Raw genomic sequence first — 25,878 nt, 5'->3', positions numbered from 1 at the left:
TCTTCTATAACAATGAATCATTCCGTCCTACAGTATTTCTCCCAACATAATTTAATCAAATCAAAGAGTGGAGAAGCTAACACTTCTCCATATTATGCAATCAATTTCAAGTGTCGGTGTACACGCATCGTTTGTACATGTTCTCATTTCTTTCATCATGGTTTACTTTTCCATGTTTTTGTGAATATATTCTCTCTGTATCCTTGGTTCCTATACGCACACATAGCTGGAATATGATGTCGTTTCAAGAAAATATCATAATACCCCTACGAATAATTTAACATGTGAAAAATGTTTACCTGAAGAAAGTTATCTATAAAACCGAGTAAGATTTTGGATAAGACCTCTATGGTTCTTAAGTGGCCATGGCGCCAAAAATAGAGTAACAGAGACAGTACTAACACTGTTCCGCTATGGAACAAAACAATATCACATGCGCACAATTATATTGATATGGCATTATATATAAAACAATAATTCAAGAGTTTGTCTATATATAAGTACATCATGTTGACGACATCCAAACCACCCTTCAACAATAATTTAAAAGCTAGAAATGAGTTATTTTAAAGCCTATGTTCTTATGTTAATCATAGCAACACTATCAACGTTCACCGTTGCTGTTCCACAAGTCCCGTGTTACTTCATATTCGGTGACTCGTTATACGATAACGGCAATAATAATCACCTTGTTACAGAGGCAAGAGCCAACTTCCCACCGTATGGGATCGACTTTCCTGACGGTCCAACCGGAAGATTTTCCAATGGTCGAAATATCGCAGACGTTATCGGTCTTTATCTCTTCCTCATTTATATAACATGTATTCATAATAACATATTCTATATGTGTTGCATAAATAACTTAAAATCTATAGCTTAAAATAACTAATTAACATATTCTTTCTCTCTTCCTCATAAATATAACATGTGTTCATAATAACATATTGTATATGTTTTCATTTATATAACATGTTTTAATAATGATATATTCTATATGTGTTCCATAAATAACTTAAAATCAGTAGCTTGTTATTGTGCGACGACTCTAATATCCTATATGTGTTCATAAAAACATAATTTTACTCAGTTTTTCCATTCTTCTCAGCTCAACTACTCGGGTTTGAAAACTCCATCCCACCTTACGCGTCGGCAAACCGCGAAGATATCCATCGTGGCGTAAATTATGCATCTGGATCTGCCGGAATTCGTGACGAAAGTGGCCAACACATGGTACGTATTCTCTAGACATATAGCATGCATGCATGGATATAAGTCATAAATTCATCAAATTAACGTCTGCATGGATGGCTTATATGCATGAACGTACCGATTATTAATCCATTGATCTTGATATAATTTTATTTCGAAATAAAAGAATTTTATTTTGATAATGTGATAACAGGGAGGTAGGATAAGCTTGAATCAGCAAGTAGCACATCATGCTACAACAATATTGCAACTAGTAGACTTAAATGGAAATGGGAATTTATCCCAAGTACGAGAACATCTCAACAAATGCATATACACGGTTGCAATGGGAAATAATGATTTCATCAACAACTATTTCGCTCCAAATTACTATAAAACAAGTAGCCTATACACGACCGAAGAGTACGCAGAAACCCTTGTACAACAATATACCAAACAACTATTGGTTGGTACTTCAAATGCTACCTATCTATAGAATTTTTTTTATTTTAGTTTTTGCAATCAACCTATTGTTTTTAATTTATTAATATTTGTTCGTTAGTAGCAACTTTATGATTATGGAGCAAGAAATTTTGCGGTATCAGGAGCCGGATATTCTGGTTGTGCGCCTGCGATTATGGCTAGGTATGAAACAAATGTATGTGTTGATGAAGTAAATGTTGCTGTTGTACAATTCAATGCCAGGCTTGCGGCTGCTCTTGTTGACCTTGGGAGTAAACTCTGTACAGCAAAGTTCATATACATTGACCCTCCCTTGGGATATTCTACTGGTACGTACTATATATATACTTCAATTTTTAGTTACAAAAATCGATCAAAGTAATGAACTATGAAACGAATATGTGAAAAAAAGATTACTAGAACGTAGTCAATTAATAATATGAGTTTGGATCAAATATAAATTAAAGTTCATATAATATGAGTAATTATATACTCCATATAAATAGATTAATTATGTAATCATTGTACATCATACAAATATTACATATGGAATTGCATTATTACTTGTATATATAATTACTCTACTTGATTCTGACAGTTAGCATGTTAATTTAATTTGTACGTTAACTTTCCCCTTAATAATATATTGATGAAAGTGGATTCTGCTAAAGATCGATATCTAAATTGTGTGCTCGAATGCATCCAGATTTCAATGTTACGGACCAACCCTGCTGCGACGTCTCCCCAACGATTGGAATTGGTGAGGGCCAATGTGCTCCTAATCAAGTGCCATGTGCTGCTAGGCAAAACTATGTATTTTGGGACGCATTTCACCCAACTGAGAGTATCAGTCTTGTAGATGGAGCATCAGTATATGCAGCAATGTCCCCATTTTATGCCTCATCAAAGGAAAACTTTATTAGTGATGCTTAATGGTTAAAGAGGATTTCTTAAATAAGTATCATGTTTTGCTTCTAGTTGAGTACTTGTATCTTTTGAGCTAGAATAATGTTTACTCTTGTATTGCTTATCTCATGCATTGCCGTGAGTATAATTGATGCACTAGAGTAAAAAATGTGAAGTTCATATTAGTCTGGATTATTTTATGTTTAGTAATATTATCTTGTAAGCAGTGTGCAACGTGAACTTTTTGTAAGAGTTTAATTTGTTAATTTCATAATGTATGATATTGACAATAGGGACTTTTAGCAGTTGTCTGAAAAGTGTGTTACTTGCTAGGTTTGATAGCGACTTCGATGATAGATTTTAAAACCGGAAATTGTGTGAAACGGGTGTTACTCGCTTTGTTTTCGTGTAAATTTGATTACTTATAGTTGCTTACATTTGGTCTTGTAGATCGATACAAAAAATAATGGTATCTAGGACTGTTAAATTAGTCTATAATATCTATATATCGATACCTAATGGATATTAGGGACTGATTTTAACAATCCAAGTTAGTTCCCTAGTTATAGTCCTAAATGGTCGTTTTATTTACTGAAAATCAGTCCTTGTTGTATACCATCAACCGCGACTAACATTCAATTCAGTCCTCAAATTGTGTGACACGTTAATTCCTCAAATTCAGTGGTGTTTTAATTAGTTGTATAACATTCAATTTTGAAAACAGTCCACATCGTATAACATTCAATTTTGAAAACATATAAATTAAGTCGTCAAATTGTTTCTTGTTAGCACGTCAATTCAATCCTCCTCAATACATTTATTACGTGACAAAAGTCTGCATGCCCGTCTTCGATAATTTAAATACATCGGTCGAGCCAAAATAAAAGACCCGTAGGCTTTTAACAAATAAATTTTACTCGCTAGCGTACATGGATAAAACGTTTTTCGACCGATTTATTATAAGCAAAAATCATTTTGTGCATGTAATTATCTCATAAAACATTACAAAAAACCTTATTTTTAACACCAAAAAACATAAGTATGTAATCTGTTTGTGCCCCTGAAATTTATGTGCCCCGCCAACGGTGCGGCTCGCACACCCTTCGAGCCGCCCCCTGAAAGTCTGTCTCTAAGTTTATGATATTTTAGTCACTAATGTACTTCGTTAGTGTTTGAAGATCAATTTTAACAATGTTTATTTTGTCCTCAATTATTTTATGAGGAGCTACGATTCCATGACAATTCGATCCCTAAGAAAATTTTTTAAGACTGCGAATTACTCTTTGATACTATGTCATTGAAGTCATTAATATGTTCTTTTAGGAACTAAAAATGAATCTCATAAACCATGTCATTGTAGTCTCGAATATGTTAGATATTAAAAACGGGTCTCCAATAATAGTTTAATATCTTTCATCGGTAACTAAAAAATAGTCTTCGATAGGAAATAGAGGAAACAACTCATTAAAACACCACTATATTGGAATCTTTATAACATATAAAAATTTAAAGAAAACCAAAGTATACCTTATAATTCATTAATTTTTGGTGAGTGTATAAAAAAAGAGGAAAGTAATAAAATAATTGTTTGACTAGGATAGACTATAGAGACATAGATAGCGATTTAGATATGGATGTGAGAGATTTTGAAAGGCAAACAAAATTAAAAAGAAAAATGTGTTTTAAGTTAAATTATAAGTATGTACATAGAGACTTCAATGTGAATGTTTTCATACGTGAGATGTTAGAGCATACACATCTCCGTCTCCAAAATTGATTTATCTTTATATTATATAGACAAACATACATAACAGGATGCAAATGGTCTTAAACAATATTTTGGGGTTGTTTCATATCCTTTTAATGTTTCTATTAAAATGCCACCTATAAATTGGTTAGAGTTATATGTGTTTGTTTCACAAAAAAAACACATCTTAATGGTTAAGTTTCTCATACATGTTAAATGATTCAGAGACTATCTTAATTAGTCACACATCTTAATAATTTAACACAAGATTATCAAACAACTCCTTACTACTAATTGATTCATAAATAACCATTAAGAGGCTACCTTACAACCCTTTAGAAAAAAATTATAGAAATGTGACTTTATAGAGATGGTTAAAGGATCTACTGTTAATTCTTTTACATTGGATTTTTGTTTTTTTTATTTTTTTCAATCTCTAAATTATAATATTCTATTTTATTTGTATTTTTCATCTAAATCTTCATCTCTATATCTATCTTTACCTCTAAAGTATATGTATATATATTTCGTAATTGTGAACCTATACACAACACTAGTAAGAAACTCAAGCAATGTTGTGGCAAAAAAAAGTTTACAACGCGACACTTATTTATTTTAATTTAATAGTCCTCTCATGATATATTGGATAATAATTATTATCTTTACTTTACAAATGGTTATTATGATTATTATTTTATTTTTATGTTTAGGTTTTCGAATTAGTAGTATTAGTACAATCTATCTCTGTCACAAGCTTTACACATATTAAATAAATAATAGTTTAACACTAAATTTATCAACTACTTGTAGTGTAATAAACTAATACATTAATAATTAAATATAAGACATAAACATAAAATTTAAGGTTCAAAATTTTAAATAATCACAATAATTATACCCAATAAATTCTATAAACAATAAAGCTATTGATAGGGTTTAGTGATGGTGAAATTCTATAAATAATAGTAAATTATTTTTGTTCTTAAAGATACAGAGACTACTTTCTGAAAAACATTTCGCACCAATAAAAAAACATAAATGATAGAATTTTTTTAATAAAGTTAAAATAAACCACATGTTATTCTTTCATTTTATTTAATTATATATTAAATTTGAATTTAAAAACAAACACACAACTTTATTCATAACCACTTAAACTAAATTATATAAAAATATATAATAGTAGTCAACTTGCATTAAGGTTTTACAAACAACTAATATATTTTTGACTTTAAAAACCATATAAGACATATTATTTTACTTATGTAATCTTTCTCATAGATCATTCAAACTATCGAATAGAGTGAATGTAATGGACAACAAGTAGTGAGCTTGTTGAGTGATAATGGGCCACAACACCGCCCCCAGGCGATATTGGGGGGATATGTGGTGGGGTGGGGTGGGGGGGGGGGGGATGGCGACATAGACTTGTTGCTGGTTGGGTTTAAAAAAAATCTTATGTTATTCAATGGGAGCCGATTTTGGCTTGAACACCACTACACCCTTAAAATGAAAATTGCCCATATGCTAACGTGGCGTCACCTGTCAAAAATTTTGTAGCCCTCCACTACACATAGTCTTAGAAATTAGATAACATCTTTATATAGTTAACAACTTAACTTTTTGTAAGTCAAATTATGTTCGTTGGTCAAAATAACTCAATTGTCAATGCAATTAATCACTCATGATTTTTATTTTCGTTATCATTGATAATCTCACTTAAAAAAAACTCTATTTTCTCTAATAAATAGTTTACTAATGTTATTCAAATCCACATGTTACAAAGTGGTTTTGAATCCCCATAAGCAAAAGGTAACAATATTTGAAGTTTACTATATGTTACACCATTGCCTTTAACTAAAAAAAAGAAAGAAAAAAGGTATAAAAAACGAAAATCTGAATCATTATTACCTACATAATGCACAATATTTAGACCATGCGTAGTCATAAAGTCTAATCCCTAGGCGTTATGTGTTATTTAGCGCCCAGTCAGAGTTATGTTTTTTTTTACAAAAATATGGTGTAATCATAAAGCCTCCATAAAGTCATAATTTTGTTATTTGTTTTTTTTTTTATTTTTGTGCCTTCCACCATCCGTTATACACAAAACGCTCAAAAAAAATTACCCCAAAACACCGTGATGGGGGGGGGGGGGGTGGTTGGCGGTGTGCCCCCGACTTTATGCTCCAAAACGCCGGGCATAAAGCCCCATTATGAATGGTCTTAGTAAAACTACAAATTGCCAACTTTTTCACGGGAGAATAATAATAATAATAATAATAATAATAATAATAATAATTGCCGATGAGTTTTAGCTCAACTGGTATTATACGAAAAGTGAAAAATGGGTTGGAGGAGGTCACAAGGTCTCAAGAGTTCAAATCCGATACCAACCGGGTTTTACTGCAATAAACTTTCGAGCCGCGGGTTTTCTTTCAAAAGGTGGTAGCTTGGACTTGTATTCAGTGGTGAACGTATGAGGGAGTCTTTTGCTGGTAGGTTAACTCGGATACCCGTGCTTTTATTCGTTTGTCATTAAAATAAATAATTCCAAGAGGTAGACGTTTGTTTGTCAAAGGTTACTCACAAGTCCTTGTTTATGTATTTATTATTATAAAATAAATTATTATGTATTTAATTTTATCAAGTAAGTGTAGTTAGGAAAAATATTTATCAATAAGGGTACTTTAAAAAATAATTTCCAAAATGGGTGTTTTCCAATTTAATGTTAAAAAAGAATTAAAAAAAAAACACACTAACTCAAGAAACTCCCATTACTTCATCTCCTCCTCCAATAACCATAATTCACTTGTCACCCTAATTCAAAACTGAACTAAAAAACTCGATTATGATTCCGGCAGTTCACGGCGGCATCACTGCAAATCTTGATTCCGATTATGGCGGTTTAGGCGGCTGTCAATGGCGGTTCAAGGCGGCGACAAGTTTCTTCCGGCTGTTCATTGTCGTGCCACTGCAAACATCGATTCCGGTAGTCGGGCGGCTGTCATTGGCGGTTTACGGCTGCGACAAGTTTGTGTGTCTTCCGGCTATTCACCGCCGCACCACTGCAAACGTGGATTTCGATTCACGCCGTCAGGCGGCTGTCAATGGCGGTTCATGGCGGCGACAAGTTTGTGTTCTTCCGGGCTTCCGGCTACTCACTGCCACGTCAATGCAAGTTGTGGGCTTCACAAAAATATTTGATTATATTCATATTTGGTTTTAATTAATTTGAATGTTTGATTATTAGATACTTCTTAATATCGTTTGTTAGGGTATAATTAAAGAAGATGAAGAGTTTGTTTGAGTTTTTTTTAATTCTTTTTGAACATTAAATTGGAAAACACCCATTTTGAGAATTATTTTTTAAAGTACCCTTATTTGGTAAATATTTTTCCTAACTACACTTACTCGGTAAAAAAACTCAAAATAAAATACTCCGTAATAAATAGCAATAAAGACATGAAGCAGCAGCAGTAGCAGTAGCAGTGGACTACTCTTTTTGACTTGTCTCGTATATTCAATCATTTAGGGTTAGTCCTGTCAAATAGATGATCATTATTAACTATAATAATATAACCTACCGCAAGCACAAAATCACTATACAAGATGAGGATGTGGAAACCAGAGTTGATGTTGTTTCTAGTCTTCATATCACTTGCTGATTCTGCGGTTCCAAAAGAAGAAGGTACAATTCTTTACACTGGAATTAATCAACTCATTATTATTATTATTATTATCATGTTTTAATTCTCAAATTGATGTTAATTAGCTTAAATATGAGTGATTTCGTACCGTAATTTGTAATTATCCCGATTCATTCAAAGGGATTGTATTGTACCTTTGTATGTCTAAATTGAGAGGTTAATTAGGTTGGTTTTTCATTTCAATTTGGGGTTTTATAAAGGCATGAAATATTTAGACACTGGGACCTTATATACTACTTATATCTGGACACCGTCTAAGAGCATGTTTGGCTTAAATGTGTTAATCACAAAAAACTTTCTTATTTTAGCTTTTTGAAAGGGTTAAAAAGCAGTTTTCCAAAAGCCCCACATGTTTCAAACTCAATCCCAAACATGCTCTAACATCTATACGACTGAGGCCTATACAGGTTGTATAGATGTCGGATGGTGTTGACAAAAACCTAAAAGAGTTGAATAGTGTGTATACGAGTGAAGGTGAAAATTTTGAAATATTTGAACAAGAATGAGATTATGTCCTATACGAGACGTATAGGGCCTATATGGCTATATGAGTCCTATAGGCCTTGACATGAAGTTGGATTTATTTATTGGAACCTATAGTATTTAGGGTTATAGTATCGAGCCCACCGGCTCAGTTTATCCCTATATATTGTAACCCTCTATTGAATGGAGTGGAACTCAGTCTTTTAGCATCTTAAAAAATGGATTATTGAAGAATATGGATTATTGTTTTTGGAATAATCAAGAAGCTTATGGATGTTTGGCAGAATTTTAGACCAAAAAGTAAGGACCGAGATCGAAACTAGTTATATATTTATTTCAAGATAGTAAAAGAATGAATTGCATTCCATTCAATAGAGGGTTACAATATATACAGATAAACCGTGCCCGCAGTAGTATGTAATTGTGTTGCTGTAAAAATTCTTTGTAGAACTTAACAATATTATCCATTATTATTGTTCAGTTGAAGGACTTGAACAAATACTGGAGTTAATGGGTGCAACGAATTGGAGGCTTAATGCAAACTCATGTCAACTTGAAATGATAGATCAAATGCAAAAGCCTCACCCTGAAGCTGAAGCCAAGGTCCTGTGTGACAAAGATTGCAACAGTGGAAACTCCACCAACTGTCATATCATTAGCATGTAGTATTCTCATTTTCCATTTCGCTGCGCTCAGATATCTTGTATTTCTCTCCATATAGTTTTTGAATCTAAAATCAGTCTAAACCTTTGTTTTGTTATTCTATAGTGTATCTGGAATTGATATATAGAATACGATTTAGTAACATTTAATCCTTAACTATGAAATATTTAAATAAACCAATGAGGCAATATCCAAGGAAGATATGAGTTTTGTCTACTGAGGTCAAAGGGGCTACCTCTCACTAGGGGTGTAAACGAGCCGAGCCGAGCTAGGCTTGTTTAGCTTATGCTTGAGCTCAAGCTCGGCTCGTTTTGAGCTCTATTTCTAAAGCTTGAGCTCAGCTCTTGAGGAGTTTTTCAAGCTCTAGCTTGGCTCTTTTTTTTTCTTTCTTAGTAACTAATTTATATAGATTGCAAGTTATTTTATATATATATATATATATATATATGTCTATTATAGTGTTTACACATAACACATTTTATATTTTCAGTTATTTTTGTCATAATTCTATTTATCGTAATAATCATTATACAAATACTAATTTAGTATACTAAAAAAAGTTATATAAATAATAGGCTCGTTTACGTTTGCAAGTCAGCTGGAGGTTGACAAGTGAAGATCGGGCTCGCTTATTAATTATTTTAGGCTCAAGCTCGGACTCGAACTCGTTCAAGGTTGGCTAGATTCGAGATTTTAGCAAGTCAATCTCGAGTAGTTCATGAGTAGCTTAAAAATCGTCTAGGATTGAACTTATGTAGATCATAAGTGTTTTCCTCATTCTTTTTAAGTTTTTAACAAATATTCATATTTATATTAATTTTAGGAAGCAATCAGTTTGATAAAAATGCTTGATCCGCATGTGTTTTTTTGGAACAATAGTAAAATGTTTCATAAGGATGAATTTTTATTACTATTAGATGTAAAACTTGTTTGGTATGCGGAAGAATCTTTCACTTATGACATAATATAAACGAAAAACTTTCCTTTTTACGTTTTGTTGGAAAGAAATCTGTAAACGAGAATATTCTTTCTTTGAATGTTCATCATATAGTAACTCGTTTGTCTTTCTTAAAGGGTATTTTTGTTAATGCAGCATACATAAATATTATAGTCTTGGTGGTGTGCTTCCACCTGAACTCCTAAAGCTTCCTTATCTTCAAAATATGTAAGTATTGGTCTTCTAGCTGCAGTGGATGAATGGCATATTAACAAGGCTAATGTATATTTAGTTTTTGCAGCGATTTTGCTTACAATTACCTCGGTGGCTCCATACCGTCTGAATTGGGCTCATCACAGTTGCAATCAATGTAAAAAAAGAACTAACAATCTTTTTATATAATATTTTTTCTTGAATCAATAAGCTATGAATCTTTTAGTTATGTTTTTATCGCATTGAGCCATTAAATTTGCAGATCTCTTCTTGCAAACCGCTTTTCTGGAAAAATACCAGGCGACTTGGGGAATATTACAACTTTAACATATTTGTAAGTCTTATTTATGTTTTGTTACTAATGGTCATATTTTTTTGGGGGCATGCATGGGTCGGGTTTTGGGCTCAAACCGAACCAAAAGGCGAAGTTTCGGTTTTTGAGTTTTTGAAAACCGTTTAGTTTTGTTTTCAGGTTGGGTTCGGTTTTGTCGTGTTTTGCTATTTGGGCTTAAAATTTTTAGGCCGAAAAAAATTGGTCAAAATAATGAATCTGGGCTTAAATATTTTGTTAATGAATAATTAGATTATAATAATTATTATTATTATGCATTTGGGTTACACTATTTGTCAAATTATTATAAATTACTTAAAACTCACAATAAAATGAAAACCTACAAATCTGGTTGGTTTTTCGATTATTATTACATGCAAAACCAGAACTGAACAAAAAGTTTGGTTTTCATGGAAACATAAAACCAAACCATTAGTTTTCGTTTATGTTTGTTTTTTTGGGTCTCAGATCGGTTTTCCAGTTTCATGCACACCCCTAAATTATTTAGCTGATTACATCATAATATTGAGGTGGTGGAATAAAATACCAACTTTATTTTTAATTGGTCTTGAATAACTTATCACCATTAATTCAAGGAGTACATATGTATAATGTTATTATATGTAGTGATGTAACTATATATATATTAAACAGGAACCTTGAAGCAAATAACTTATCTGGGACCGTTCCATTTGAACTGGGAAAGTTAATTAATTTACAAACAATGTAAGTCTGATAAACCCTCATTTTATTTATTGTTGTATTAATCATGTATCTTTATTCAATAGTTATTCTGTTTTTCTCTTTTATACTTTTCTCCAGGATTTTGTCATCAAACCGGTTAACTGGAACACTGCCACCGTCCCTAGCTGAATTAATAAATTTGAAAGATTTGTAAACACTTTCACATTTCTATTATGTTATCAAGTTTTACATAGTATTAAAAGTAAAAAATTTATAGATTTTTTTTATCGTACAGCCGGATAAGTGACAACAACTTCAGTGGACCTATACCTAATTTCATAGAGAATTGGAGACAACTGAATAAACTGTAAGCTCAGTTTTTAATCATAATGCATACTGAATTGAATACTAACATATGCAATTGTGCAGCTTATTTATTCCCCTTTTTTTGTAATCGTTTTTGAAGAGAACTAATTGGGACAGGGCTTTCAGGACCAATTCCTTCATCCATTTCCGTTCTGAATTTAACTGATTTGTGAGTGTAAATAATTAACATCGTTTGACCCCCCCCCCCCCCCCCCCCCCTTTTTCTATTTTGTGTGATGGGGAATTTCTATTACTGTGCAGGAGAATCTGTGAACTAAGTGGACCGACTCAGAGATTCCCTCCATTAGATGATGCTACTGGTTTACTAACACTGTATGTAAAAGGTTCTGGTTTATATTGGAGAAATTGGATTATTTATGAAATGCTATAAGTTTCTAATCATATCTGACACAATGAATATACATAAATTCAATGCACTTTTGTTCTGGTGTACAGTGTGTTGAGAAACTGCAACATTTCTGGAGAGATACCTGCTTATATTTGGCAAAGGCGAGATCTTCAATTATTGTAAGTAGCACATGCGATGATTCCACTGATATAATGGTCAAATATGTTGTGTGTGTGTGTTGGGGGGGGGGGGATCACAAGATCTCTTTATAGGGTAGCTGTATTAGCGGTTTAAAAATATGGGTTGTGTTCTGTTAAGTCAATATAATTATTGGCATCTATATACTGTAAACTGTATAGGGATGTGACCTTTAACAAGATAATAGGAGGAATATCCGGTGACATCACTGGTAGAAGCTTGCGTTACGTGTAAGTATATTTATGTAAGTATATAAGCATGTATATGTATACATATATGCATATGTATATTTCTCATTTATTAGACATGTGAGGCGATCTGATTAGGTTTTTGACTGGCAACATGCTAAGTGGAGATATACCAGACACACTTTTGATAGAAGGAGCTACCATGTATGTCTTTTTCATACTGCTTTACTTTAATGCTTAACGGATTAACTTTCAGCTTCAAAGTTTTTGTTGCTTCATCTAATTTTGAAAAAAAAATGTTAAATCTAGTCATTCTTGTAAAGGTATAACAATGCCTTGATATGGCAATTTTTACATAAGAATGTGATCATTTGGATTTTATTTGATTTCAAATGGCTCAATTATTCCTATTGTTTATTTAATAGGGCATACAACCTCCTAAATCGATTTTACACAAAGGTTTAGATTATTGTTATAACACGTTTGTTTGTATGATCATAATTAATGCATAAATGTTACTACTTTCTAGAAATGGAAAAAAAAGTGGTCCTCATGTCAACCGTTTTGACCTGTACTAAAAATATCTTTTTCAGTCTAAATGCATTTTGACTTTTACAAATACCATAAAAGGAAATTTTTTTGACATGCAACATGATTGAGGTGAATTTTGAATTGAAACTTATTCCATTTTATTTGTCAAGTCAAATCTATATCCCTATGGTTGGAGCAATGATAATGATCTATTTTAGTATTTTTATAACTTGCACATTACATGTTAACCACTGATACAATAATATTAACACAGCTTTCATCATATGTTTGATTTCATTTGATTTAGTGACCTATCCTACAACAATTTCACTTTGCAAGGGCCGGGCCAACCTACATGCCGACCCAACATGTGAGACAACTTATCTATTTAGCCTTCATATTTAGCTTCATATGCAACTTTTGACATGTTTTTCAAGTTGGTAACACAGATCCGTTCTTGTGTTCGTATCAGGAATCTATTCCTTAACCTGTTTAAGAGTTCTTCATCGGGGAACACATTGTAAGTATAACGTGTTAATTTAGTTAGTTATTTGAAATCACAATACCTGTTTTTCATTATTTACATTAATGTCATAATAGACAGGATATACTTCCATGCACAGAGGATGCCAAGTGTCCTTGATGTAAGTGGTTTATACTTGAGCACCCATATTTAAATTTAGAGTAAATTATGTTTTTAGCCCTGGTGCCGAAAAATCCTTTTAGTCTAAAAGTTCTCATTTGATTTTTTAATCAATGAGGTTTCATTCACCTTTCAATTAAAGGCAGCCGTCTAACTTTTATGTTAAATGGAAGGGCATTTTGGTCTTTTTACACATAGTGACTAACAATGTAACTTACAATAATTTCATAATAGGGGACTGTTTGTGTAATTTACCCAAAATAATAAATAACTGAAAAAAATAAAAATAAAACATCTTAAAGCTGCACCTTTCCCCTCATTTGAACTTTTGGACTAGAAGGGTTATTTTGTCCAAAACACAAGGACTAAAAGCGTAATTTACTTTTGAATTTATTTTAGTACTATTATAATTATAATAATGTTTAAATGTTTCTCCATCTTCTTGTTTTTGAACCCAATATGATGGAAGTTAAGGTTTCTTCAAATTCCATTTTTGGAGTGATAGATAAAAACATAAAAATCCCTACTAATAAATGAATAACTAGTGGCTGTACTTAGAAAGTCAGATATGTATACAGTCTTTTTCATTCATATGTCACTACTCACTACACTTTTGATTTTTAAAATGGAGTTAGGTTTACCTATAATACATGTTTGGTCCCTTAAGTATAAAAAATTACACAGGTGGTTCTCACTGTCATTGACGGTAACACAGATATTAAGTTTTCTTGATAAATTTAAAAGATGACCAAAACCCTCTTATATTAAAAATAAAATAGTGGGACCCATTTAAAAAAACAAAACAAATATATAAAAAAAGGTTTTGAAGTTAGATTCTGTTTATGTGAAGTTAAAAATGACCAAAATACCCTTATTCCATTTATGTGAATTGGCATTTACTATTATCATTTTGTTTATTTATTACAGATGGATGTTCCTTACACGTTAACAGTGGAGGAAATGATTTAACAGTTAAAGAAAATAATAAATACGTTCTTTATGAAGGAGACGCCTCGTTTGATGGTGATGCTGGAAGTTTCCATACCAGCCGTAATAACAATAATTGGGGACTTAGTAGCACCGGAGACTTCCTTGATGACTATATTCAAACAAACCATTACGTAGCATCGTTGCAAAATAATGCAACAAACAACCTACCTTCTCTTTACACAACCGCACGCCTGTCTCCTCTTTCTCTCACTTATGTCAGTTATTGTTTACAAAATGATGATTATATTGTTAATCTCCACTTTGCTGAAATACAGTATACTAATGATACTACATACAGAAGTCTCGGTAGGCGGATATTTGATATCTATATACAGGTAATAATCTGATTAAATTTGACGTTTTTTGGAAAAAGTTACACTTTTCGCCCTTTAGGTATATAGCAGATTTCAGGTCTCATTCTTAAACTAAGGAAATAACAGAACTTGTTTTTGATGTTGAAATTTGAGTTTACATATTTCGTCCTTTCCACCAATGGGTGCCAATTTTTTTTGTTAATTCAAGTCATGTGCCTTGCACATAAGGGTAGTTTTTGTATATATATTTTTTTGTTAAAAGTGTGAAAAGAATGACTTGCCCTTATTTGCAAGGCACATGACTGGACTTAATAGAAAAAGTTTGACTTTCATTAGCAGAAAGGGTAAAATAACCAATTTGCCAATGCGGGTAGATTTCAGTTTTTAAAAGACTGATTTGCCCTCATGTGGAACACACTTGACTAGACTTAACAGAAAAATTTAACCCACTTTAGAGGAATGGGTAAAAAGACCAATTTGCCCATGAGGGTTGTTTTCAAAGTTATTTTATTAAAATGGTAAAAGACCAATTTGCCCTCACATGCAAGGCACATGACTGGACATAACAGGAAAATTAATGCCTGTTAGTGGAAAGGACGAAACTTGTAAACACATTTGAATATAAGGATCGTTTCTTTTATTTTCTTAGTTTTACGAAACCTGATATTTTCTACACACGTAAAGGACGATAAGATAATTTCTTCATACTTTGTTTTATTTTCGCGTAGGTGTTAATTTTTATTTTTTTGGTATTTTAGGGAAAGCTTGTTAAAAAGGACTTTAATATTGAAAATGAGGTTGGGATAGGAAGGCCTCTTGTAGTGCCATTTAATGCAAGTGTGGTAAATAACATATTAGAGATATGGTTTTATTGGGCTGGTAAAGGGACTGCACGGTTTCCCAAAAGAGGACGTTATGGGCCCCTCGTATCGGCTATCTCTGTCAACCCATGTGAGTATAAAACATGATTGTGTTACGGAGTCGGTTTTGTTACAATTTATATATTTGTTATGGTTTTATGAGAATCATGTTTCTTATGTGAGGCCAATAAGCATAAGTCAAGCTACTTATTATAGACTCTTATCATCCTGTTGACATTCTTGTGTCTATTGTTTACTCTCATACTGGCTTATTAGTAAACTCTTGCAAAAGCAGATTCTAAAACCTGTTCAATTGATGGTCATCGCGGGGGGACAAACACAGTTGCTTATGTCGGTTCAATTATGGGGTTGTGTCTCGTGATGATAATCATTGGTGCCATCTGGTGGAAATGGTTTTCAAAAGGCAGAAAAAAGAATGACGGTACGGCTCTTTTTTTTTAAATGTTATATATGCATAGGAAATGGGATCTAGGGCTGTTCTAACTTAACCGCCCAAACTGAGGCTAGTCGGCTGGTTTGAGATTTAAACGATTTGCATCATGGTTTGGCTGTTTTAACGGTTCGGTCGTTTGAAATTGGGAGCTGGCTATTTGACATTAGTTATTTAAATAATACTTTTCATTTTTGGAATATGTAGTTATGTGTATGTATTATAATCGTTAAGCATCTTTATCATTTCAAAATTTTAAAACTAATGTTTTAGCAAAAATAATAAAAAAGTTCAAACTGCCAAGACGAACGGTTGAATAGGTAAAACCATCCGGATTGGCAAGTTTGGCCAGTTTAAGTTCCAAACAGTACGGTTCACGTCTCAGTTTTCACGATTTGGCTGTATTAACTGTTTTATCAGTTTGAATAATGGAACCAGCTGTTTGACATTTATTATTTTATATTTATTTTCATTTTTGGAATACACAGTTATGTATATGTGTTATTATTATAATTTATAATCATTAAGCATCTTAATCGTTTAAATTTCAAATACAAACTAGTGATCTAAAAAATATATTAAAATACATTCAAACCACCAGAACCGAACCATTAAATTGGTAAAACCATCTGGTTTAAGATCCAAACGGTTCAGTTCACGACTCAGTTTTCACATATTGGCGGGTTTAATGGTTCGTTAAACCGGCCAGTCCAGACCGTAAACATCTCTAAGTGTTGGAATCTATGTCTGATATATATCATGTAGTTATATTAATGTCGATGATGTGCTTTGAGCCGATTTTCAAGGGGTCGAACTGAAAACCATATCATTCTCTTTCAAACAACTAAAATCCGCTACAAGAAACTTTAACATAACAAGCAAAATAGGTGAAGGCGGCTTCGGACCTGTTTACAAGGTAATAATCTAGCACGCGGTAGATTTGGTTTTATTTAATTAATGTATAAAAAACTAAAACTATATTGTATAACGTTACAGGGTACATTAAGCGACGGCACTGTAGTTGCTGTGAAGCAGCTTTCTTCTTATTCAAGGCAAGGAAACCGTGAATTCTTAAACGAGATCGGTGTGATATCGTGTTTACAGCACCCGAATCTTGTGAAACTTCATGGATGCTGTATTGAAGAAGATCAATTGTTGCTTGTATATGAGTACATGGAAAACAATAGCCTTGCAAATGCACTCTTTGGTTAGTGTTTATTACTTGATCTGTTAATCATACTCTTTCTTTATTTGTTATCTTTTATTATTTGGTTATTATTATTATTATTATTATTGTTGTTGTTGTTATTGGAGTTAATTTACCCGGATGACCCCTGTGGTATGTCCATATTGCAAGTTTGGTTCTTTAGTTTGAAAAATTTACACGTATGGTCCCAACTATTTTGAAAGCATAACATGGATGGTCCTAGAAATGGATGAGCGTTAGTTTTTTCAGTTAAGTAACAGTTAAGTGTATGTGAAATGACTAAACTGCATTTACTATTAAAAAAAATAAAATTAAAATGTTAAAAACTATGGGCCTCACAATAAGTTTTGTAGTTATGTGTAATTTCATAAACTTAAGGATCAAATTTGCATAACTAACATACCACAGGGACCATCCGAGTAATTAGCTCTTAAAAAATTATTTTTTCTATTATTTTGATTTATTATTCTCATGTAAGATGCTTATTTGTAGGTGGGAATGAAAGTGAATTGATGTTGGATTGGGCCACACGGTTTAAAATTTGTGTTGGAATCGCGAGGGGTTTATCTTTTCTTCATGAAGAATCGAGACTTAAAATTGTTCATAGAGATATTAAAGCCACTAATGTGCTTCTTGATAAAGATCTCAATCCTAAAATATCAGACTTTGGATTGGCTAGGTTACATGAGGATGACCGGACTCATGTTAGCACACGCGTTGCTGGAACAATGTACTTCTTCTTTCTTCATTTAATCTCTAACTGGTCAAATTGGCAGAGTAAAAGATAGTTAAAAAGAAAAGGGATCATAATTCATAAGTCACCCAACGTGTACTTATAGTGCATGGAATTTTCTAAATTATCATGTTATATTTAGTAGTTATATTACTTGTTTTGAGTATTATGGAAGAGTGATGAAAACCATAACATTTTTTGTTGTAGAGGATATATGGCACCGGAATATGCACTTTGGGGTCACTTGAGTCACAAGGCGGATGTATATAGCTTTGGAGTTTTGGCTTTGGAAATTGTGAGTGGGAAAAGTAATAACAGATACATACCAAACAACGATAGTGCTTGTCTTCTTGATTGGGTACTAATCCATATCTTTATTTCTGTTAAATATGTGTGTGTAGCGGTGTACTCTTTTTTAGAACCAATACTATGTTGAGAAATACAATAACTGCATAAAATGTGTACCTTTCACTTCAATTAACATGGTAAATTGAGAAAACAAGTGTTTATTTGTCTCTTGCTGCTCTTTCTTTGCTGAATATTACTGTTATATTATTTAATTATAACTCTTAAAAAGATTGTAATCTACATACATTTTTGTAAAGTTATGTAATAAATAGTAAACATCTTAGCGCAGTTCTCAACATGTTATTGGTTCTGAAATCAATGCTTTTCTATGTGTGTGTGTGTGTACATACCGATTTAAAAGGCGAGTGCCGAGCGGCACTTTGGAAATTGCATCATGTGTTTGATGCGGCGCCTCATGTAATTCTGGGTCAAATAGAGTTTAAAGGAGGCGTATATGTAAAACAACCAACAGAATTAAGAATTTATTTAATGTTTACTTAACAAAATGTTTGATATGTAAACATATAGAGTTAGACATAGCTTCTGGTTGTAAATAAAGCTTATTTGGTTGTACATTGAGCTGCGCCTCGGATTTGCTTTTCCAAACCAAGATAACATGCATACGTATAGATATCTACATACTTTTCATATGGAACAATATGAGGTTTAAGGGGTGAATATTGATTACAGGCTTGTCGGTTGCAAACTAAAAAACAGTACGAGGAGCTATTCGACGAGAGGCTAGAATCTAAGATCAACAAAGAAGAAGCAGCAGCCGTGTTGAAAGTGGCAATCTTGTGCACAAATGGATCTCCTTCAATGAGGCCTACGATGTCCGAGGTTGTCGGTATGCTTGAAGGCAGAACACCTGTTCCTGATCCATCTCCACCAGCATTAGGTTCCTTTGAGGATTTAAGATTCCAAACTATGAGAGGGAGTCTTGAAGAAAACTCTAGAAGTCAATATTCGGCTTCATCTTCAAATGATATGTTTTAAGTCAGATCCGTTGACACTAGATCGTATTAATAGCATCAATTTTTCACATTTTGTCGTGTTTTTTGTATGTATTTTTAAGTTATTTGGTCCGTTGTTTGTAAAGAATGGTAGTTTTTGATTTTGGACCGTTGTGAGGAGTCGCGTTACCTTGTAAAAGTAGGGTATTGTGACAATTTTACGGTATTTGTTTTGCACCGAAAGACAATGAGCTTCAAACTGAACTGCAAGTGAGTCATGTACCAAGTAAATATGATTTAGCAAGTTTACTTTAAGCCACGAAGTTTACTTGTCACTTGTAAATTTAAGTAATGGACTACATTAGTACTTGTTACCTGAATCTAATAATTATAGTGAACGAGAACACTGATGAATACAAGTAAGAAACCATAAGACAAACACCAAGGTTACCTATATGGATACCCGCTAGAGCCGGGTCAGCTTCTACCCGAAAACTATGTAGAGTCGGTTTTTTATTTTTATTTTTTAGAATAAAAAGTCGGTTTTAATGATTGGAACCGGTTCTAACGGCTATAGGGTGTTTAAATTAATGAATGGTTTTGTTGGAATAAGATTCCTTATGTAATTTTTGATTTCATTACATTGACTAACCAAACACTTTTTTTTTTCATTCACTCTTAATGATCCATTCCATTCACCTATCATTCAATGCTACCTTAAGGTAAAGATGATATGAATTTGTCATTCAAGCCTTGGCTGGATGTTAAAGGCTCTTGCCTTTGGAATGAAGACCACCTTTCAAAACTTGGCACGAGAGTATATATTCTCTTGAAGTAGTTTATGAGTAGAAGTAGAGATAGATGACGGTGTGTAACAGTTCAAAAAAAAAGTATTGAAATTAAAGGAATGTAACACAACACAACTGCAGATCTTGTGGCATTTGTTTACGAGAGAAGACAGTACAAGTTTTAGATGTTCTACTCAGGGCCGTCTCCGAGAATATAAAAAAATAAAGAGTATGCCTGGAACATGAAAAACAAAAGGCCCTAAAATACAAAATAAAAAACTCTTATATAATTCAGATAAATGCGATAACAATAACAAAACAAAAGTTTTTTGTTTAGCATGATCATGTGCATCTCCGTTCATATTGACATTAGCTGCATACTCGTCAAAATTACCTTGACCATCTTCATCAACATGTACATCTTTTTCATTAACATTACAACTTTGATGTTGTTTTTAAAACACGTATGTATCTTCGCGTTCTTTGATTTGTGCATTTCTTGATTCTTCTTTTATTTTCCTACTTTTACGTTTGACTACCGAATAAATGTTTAGGCTTAGGAGCCATGATATCTAAAAAAGTAAACATAAAAATTGATAACTAAGAACATTTATTCAATAATCAGTAAAGAGAAACAGACAATACTTATGCTAAATTATTGTTTTGTTTATTAATAACTAATTAGTATAACTAAGTATAACTAATTAACAAATAAAAAGATTTAATACTCTAAAAGTCTTAACTGCATATTTTAAAATGGGAAGTCAACAACTTAAACTTCTAAGTTTTGAGAATGACCAAGTTTATTATCATTATTATCGTATATGTTCTTTTTTCAATTGTTGGTGATGGGCTTAAACTAAATGCATATATAATTTTTTTTAAAATCCCATGGGCCCTAAAGGGGGAGTGGGCTTGGGGCCTGAGCCCTCCCAGCCCTCCCCCATGGCCGGGCGGGCCTGATTCTACTTAAGAAATAGTCAAAGGATAAAGCGAAAAAGCATCGACTACAAAAGTTTTTAGCAACTTTTACAAAAGATCGGCACATGTCACTTAATGATACATGCTAAAATGAGATGAAAAGTTATCTGCATTGCACTTTTTTTCTCTCACTAAGTTTTGCCTTATTGAGTTTTTTTTAAAGCTATTTTGATAACTAAACCATAACTATAGAAAAAGAAAAATACATGTTTCACTTGTCTTTTCTTAGTTATGGGTCTTATCACACTGTATTTTCCTAAAAAAAATTAACGAGCCAACAATTTCAAATGTAGTAAGTTGAATAGTTGATAAGCAATAAAGAGTTTAAAAAATATTATATGTTGTGGCAATCAAAGGTCACAACTGTAATTATTTTCCTCGTAACTTTGCATATACTGACCACTAAAATATACTTGTTTAAACAAAGTACAGAAGATAAAATGTTAAAAAGTTTGCAAGATTAAAAAACACTAACAAATATCAATTATAAATTCTCATATTTATTAACTTTCTAATCATTTATAATTTGCTGTCACCACAATTTTTTTCGAGAACAGAATATTTATTTAATTATCAATCAGTATTTTTGTAATTAATATTTATTTTAAAAATATCAAACAAAGTTGCTAGTATTTCAAGTGTCAAGTTATTCTATAAAGAGAGAACATGAAAAGGATGAGAAAAATTTATAGCCTAAAAAAAAAAAATTAATAACAAAATTCATAACTCAAAATATTAAATAAATATATAAAATGTTTTCCATGTCTCCCTCATTAAAAAAAGACACATTGTTGAGAAAAAAAGATCATTATGTCATTTTATTTATTCATTGTGTTTTTTGTTTATTTCCATCATTGATTTTATCTTCTTCTTTAATATTGTGTATTTTTTTTTTGATATTGTGCTATATTTTGATCGGCATTGTGTCTTTTTTTTATTTATCACTGTGTTTTTTGTTTATGTTTGTCATTGTTTCTTTTTTCTTCGACATTGTCTTTTTTTATTATCTTTTAACAAGAAAAACGGAGCAAATATTTTAGTTTTTTTTTTACTTTTTAGTTTTTTATTTATATTTGAGTTATGGTTCTTATTTTGTCTTTTTGTATTTTAACCTTGTCAGGTATTTCAAATGCATGCATTTATATATTTTATAACAGTAGAGGAAGATGAAGTGTCAACATGAAAAGTGCTAAAAAATGGAAGGTGTTATTAGCCTATTTAAGATACATGCAAATATTGAATCCAATACACCCTTTGCCTTTTGGCTTTCATGTTCTGTAGAGAGATTAATATGGACGGAAAAGGAAAACTTGAAAACAAAAAGGGTTTAAAAGGAGTGGCACCAGCAATTGGTATCGCCCTTGGAACAACATATTCTTTTGTGGGTATTTGGCAACATGGTCAAGTTCACATCATACCCAATGATCTGGGAAACCGGACTACGCCATCATGCGTTGCTTTCACACAAGCTGAACGTCTAATCGGTGAAGGTGCCAAGAACCAAATCGCTATGAATATCACATGCACAATCTTTGGTATGTATATATGTTCTTTATACATCTTGTCCTTGATTTAATAATTTTTTATATAAGGAGAATTTTTAGAAGTAGGTGTTTTATTGAAAACCAATGTGTTGTTAGATGGCCATTAAAAAACCAAATTATTCTATGGAATTCAAATAATTTTTGGGGAGGACGAGGCAAGTCCGCTTAGAGAGGTTAAAATGGAAGATATGTTGTAATTTAATGTCATTTACTCATTATAGTTTAATACATTTTTGAACTCTGGTTTAATTAATTTTAGATGCTAAAAGATTAATTGGAAAGAGATTTAGTGATGCAACAGTGCAAAACGACATGAAGTTATGGCCTTTGATTGTCGTAAACGGGCCTAGTGACATTCCCAAGATTGTAGTTACGTACAAGGGTGAGCAGAAGCAGTTTTCAGCAGAAGAAATTTCGTCTATGGTACTTGCAAAAATGAAAAATGTTGCTGAGGCATTCCTTGGTAAAGTTGTACAAGATGCGGTCATCACGGTCCCTGCTTATTTTAATGATTCACAACGCCAAGCAACAAAGGACGCCGGGTATGTTGCTGGACTTAACATTTTACAAATAATTAACGAGCCTACTGCAGCTGCTATCGCGTATGGACTAGATATGAAAAATGATATAACTCGTAAAATGAATGTGCTTATTTTTGATTTGGGAGGTGGTACTTTTGACGTGTCTATTGTCATGATTGATGGGGAGGGAAAGATACAAGTGAAGGCTGTAGCGGGCGACACTCATTTGGGTGGTCAAGACTTTGATAATGAAATGGTGGATTATTTCGTCAAAGAATTCAAGAGAAAGCATATGAATGACATTCGAGACAATATTAAAGCATTAGGGCGGTTGAGGGTAGCGGCTGAAAAAGCAAAGCGGACACTTTCTTCAACTATTGCAACCACCATCGATCAGCATCTTTTCGGAATCTATCAGCATCTTTTCAATCTCTTCACTGGAAAGCCTTCCCTTGTCGTTAGTAACCACCATCTTCCTTTTCAGGCCGGTGGTTACTTCCTCGCCCGAGCAACTCAAAATACCATTCGTATCGATCTCAAATACCACATTTACTTTTGACTTACCCCTCGGTGCAAGTGGGACTGCAACTTTAAAACTCCCCAACCAGTTGTTGTCACTACCCCTAATTCTCTCACCCTGATACACTGGGAAGTTTATATAACTTTGGTTGTCTTTTACTGTATAATAAATTCCGGACTTCTTGGTTGGTATTGTTGTGTTTCTTGGAATCAAAACAGACATGGTACCATCATATTTTCCCACACCAAGTGACAAGGGAGTGACATCCAAAAACACCAAATCCTTAACCTTCTGAGCAGTCTCACCCCGTAACTTAGCAGCGAGAATTGAAGCACCATAAGCAACTGCCTCATCAGCATGGATTCTCTTGGAAAGCCCCTTTCCATCGAAGAAATCTTGCAACAGTTCTTGTACCTTGGGTATTCTAGTCGATCCGCCAACAAGAACAACTTCATCTACATTATCTTTACTCATCCTCGCGTCCTTCAGACAGCTCTCCACTGTTTGTATGCACTTATTAAACTAATCTGCATTAAGATTTTCAAACTTCGAACGAGTAATCCTTGCAGAAAAATCAATACCCTTGTGCAAACCATCAAGTTCTATGGTAGTTTCAGTAGCTGAAGAAAGTGCTCGTTTTGCTTTCTCAAAGGCAGCCCTCAACCGCCCTAACGCTTTAAGATTGTCTTTGATGTCACTCTTGTGTTTTCTATTAAATTCATTAATGAAATAATCCACCATTTGGTTATCAAAGTCTTGACCACCTAAATGAGTGTCGCCCGCTACAGCCTTCACTTGTATCATTCCCTCCCCATCAATCATGACAATAGACACGTCAAAAGTACCACCTCCCAAATCAAAAATAAGCACATTCGTTTCACACATTATGTCGTTTTTCATATCTAGCCCATACGCAATAGCAGCTGCAGTAGGCTCGTTAATTATTTGTAAGACATTAAGTCCAGCAACATACCCTGCATCCTTTGTTGCTTGGCGTTGTGAATCATTCAAATAAGCAGGGACCGTGATAACAGCATCTTGTACAACTTTACCAACGAATGCCCCAGCAACATCTTTCATTTTCGTAAGTACCATGGCTGAAATCTCTTCTGCCGAAAAAATTTTCTGCTCACCCTTGTATGTAACTACAATCTTGGGAATGTCCCTAATCCCGTTTACAACCTTGAAAGGCCATAATTTCATGTCATTCTGCACTGTTGCCTCACTAAATCTCTTTCCAATCAAACGTTTAGCATCTATAATTCAAGAATGTTGAGTTTATATGTATGTAAGGTCATGCTATAGCTACACTACTCGTTTTTTATGAAAAAGGTCAAAACTTTGAAAATTATTTGTCTAAACAATATCTAGACTCTGAACAACCAAAAATCTCAAAACTTAGAAAACAATTTATGTGAAGTGAACAATATCTAGACGAATATTTGAAAATTATAGGTAAGAATATTGTTCGGACAATATCTTGACCATAGACAGTCAAACTTAGATAATTTTTGGTCAAAACGCCGTCGGTGTGGGATGATAATATATCAAACACTTAAGCCTTAACAATCAGTTTCAACATAAATAATAAAGTATATTATATTAATTATAGATATATAAAGAACATATATACCAAAGATTGTGCATGTGGGATTCATAGCGATCTGGTTCCTGGCACCTTCACCGATTAGACGTTCAGCTTGTGTGAAAGCAACGCATGATGGCATAGTCCTATTGCCCAGATCGTTTGGTATGATGTGAACTTGACCATGTTGCCAAAATCCCACACAAGAATATGTTGTTCCAAGATCAATACCAATTGCTGGTGCAACTCCTTTTGCACCCCTTTTGTTCTCAACTCCTCCCATAACGTGATAATAATAATATTAAGATGAGAATGATAAATTAGGGTTTTAGGTGATTAAATACCAACCAGGACGTGATCTCCGGTAGCTTGTAGAAGAAGATAGATAAGTTGATCACATTTTTTTTACTATGATTTCTCTTTCCCTATTTATTCCATTCATATTTTGTATTTGATTTCCACTCTAAAATGCAAAATTTAATTACAT

At 32.9% G+C, this 25,878-nt stretch overlaps 1 protein-coding gene and 2 pseudogenes across 3 annotated transcripts; 2 read left to right on the top strand and 1 right to left on the bottom strand.

Annotated features, from left to right (window-relative positions):
* Positions 1-546: 546 nt before the first annotated feature.
* Positions 547-2,714, top strand: LOC143531401 (GDSL esterase/lipase At5g45670-like). Its single transcript, XM_077026709.1, has 5 exons — positions 547-791; positions 1,106-1,230; positions 1,403-1,654; positions 1,754-1,979; positions 2,357-2,714. Exons 1-5 carry the CDS (start codon positions 557-559, stop codon positions 2,581-2,583), a joined length of 1,065 nt encoding a protein of 354 aa, XP_076882824.1. The 5' UTR covers positions 547-556; the 3' UTR covers positions 2,584-2,714.
* Positions 2,715-7,784: 5,070 nt separating this feature from the next.
* On the top strand, positions 7,785-19,640 carry LOC143531397 (putative LRR receptor-like serine/threonine-protein kinase RFK1; annotated as a pseudogene). The gene is made up of 24 exons (XR_013135017.1): positions 7,785-7,991; positions 8,975-9,155; positions 10,250-10,321; positions 10,395-10,463; positions 10,569-10,640; positions 11,292-11,363; positions 11,460-11,531; positions 11,617-11,688; positions 11,788-11,856; positions 11,949-12,020; positions 12,144-12,215; positions 12,396-12,464; positions 12,561-12,626; positions 13,261-13,323; positions 13,426-13,473; positions 13,554-13,597; positions 14,524-14,921; positions 15,659-15,851; positions 16,056-16,202; positions 17,006-17,127; positions 17,208-17,418; positions 17,911-18,148; positions 18,359-18,509; positions 19,190-19,640. The product of XR_013135017.1 is annotated as a putative LRR receptor-like serine/threonine-protein kinase RFK1 (transcript).
* A 4,016-nt stretch (positions 19,641-23,656) lies between these two features.
* On the bottom strand, positions 23,657-25,674 carry LOC143531364 (heat shock cognate 70 kDa protein-like; annotated as a pseudogene). The gene is made up of 2 exons (XR_013135013.1): positions 25,440-25,674; positions 23,657-25,062 (listed from the first exon to the last, which is right to left on the bottom strand). The product of XR_013135013.1 is annotated as a heat shock cognate 70 kDa protein-like (transcript).
* Positions 25,675-25,878: the final 204 nt, after the last annotated feature.

Source organism: Bidens hawaiensis, unplaced genomic scaffold (genome assembly GCF_021521415.1).
Source record: "Bidens hawaiensis isolate Kalapana, Puna unplaced genomic scaffold, B.hawaiensis_p1.1 tig00009159_1, whole genome shotgun sequence".
Lineage (NCBI taxonomy): Eukaryota > Viridiplantae > Streptophyta > Magnoliopsida > Asterales > Asteraceae > Bidens > Bidens hawaiensis.
The sequence above is the reverse complement of the archived record's forward strand: the minus strand, read 5'-3'. Positions and strand labels throughout refer to the sequence as shown.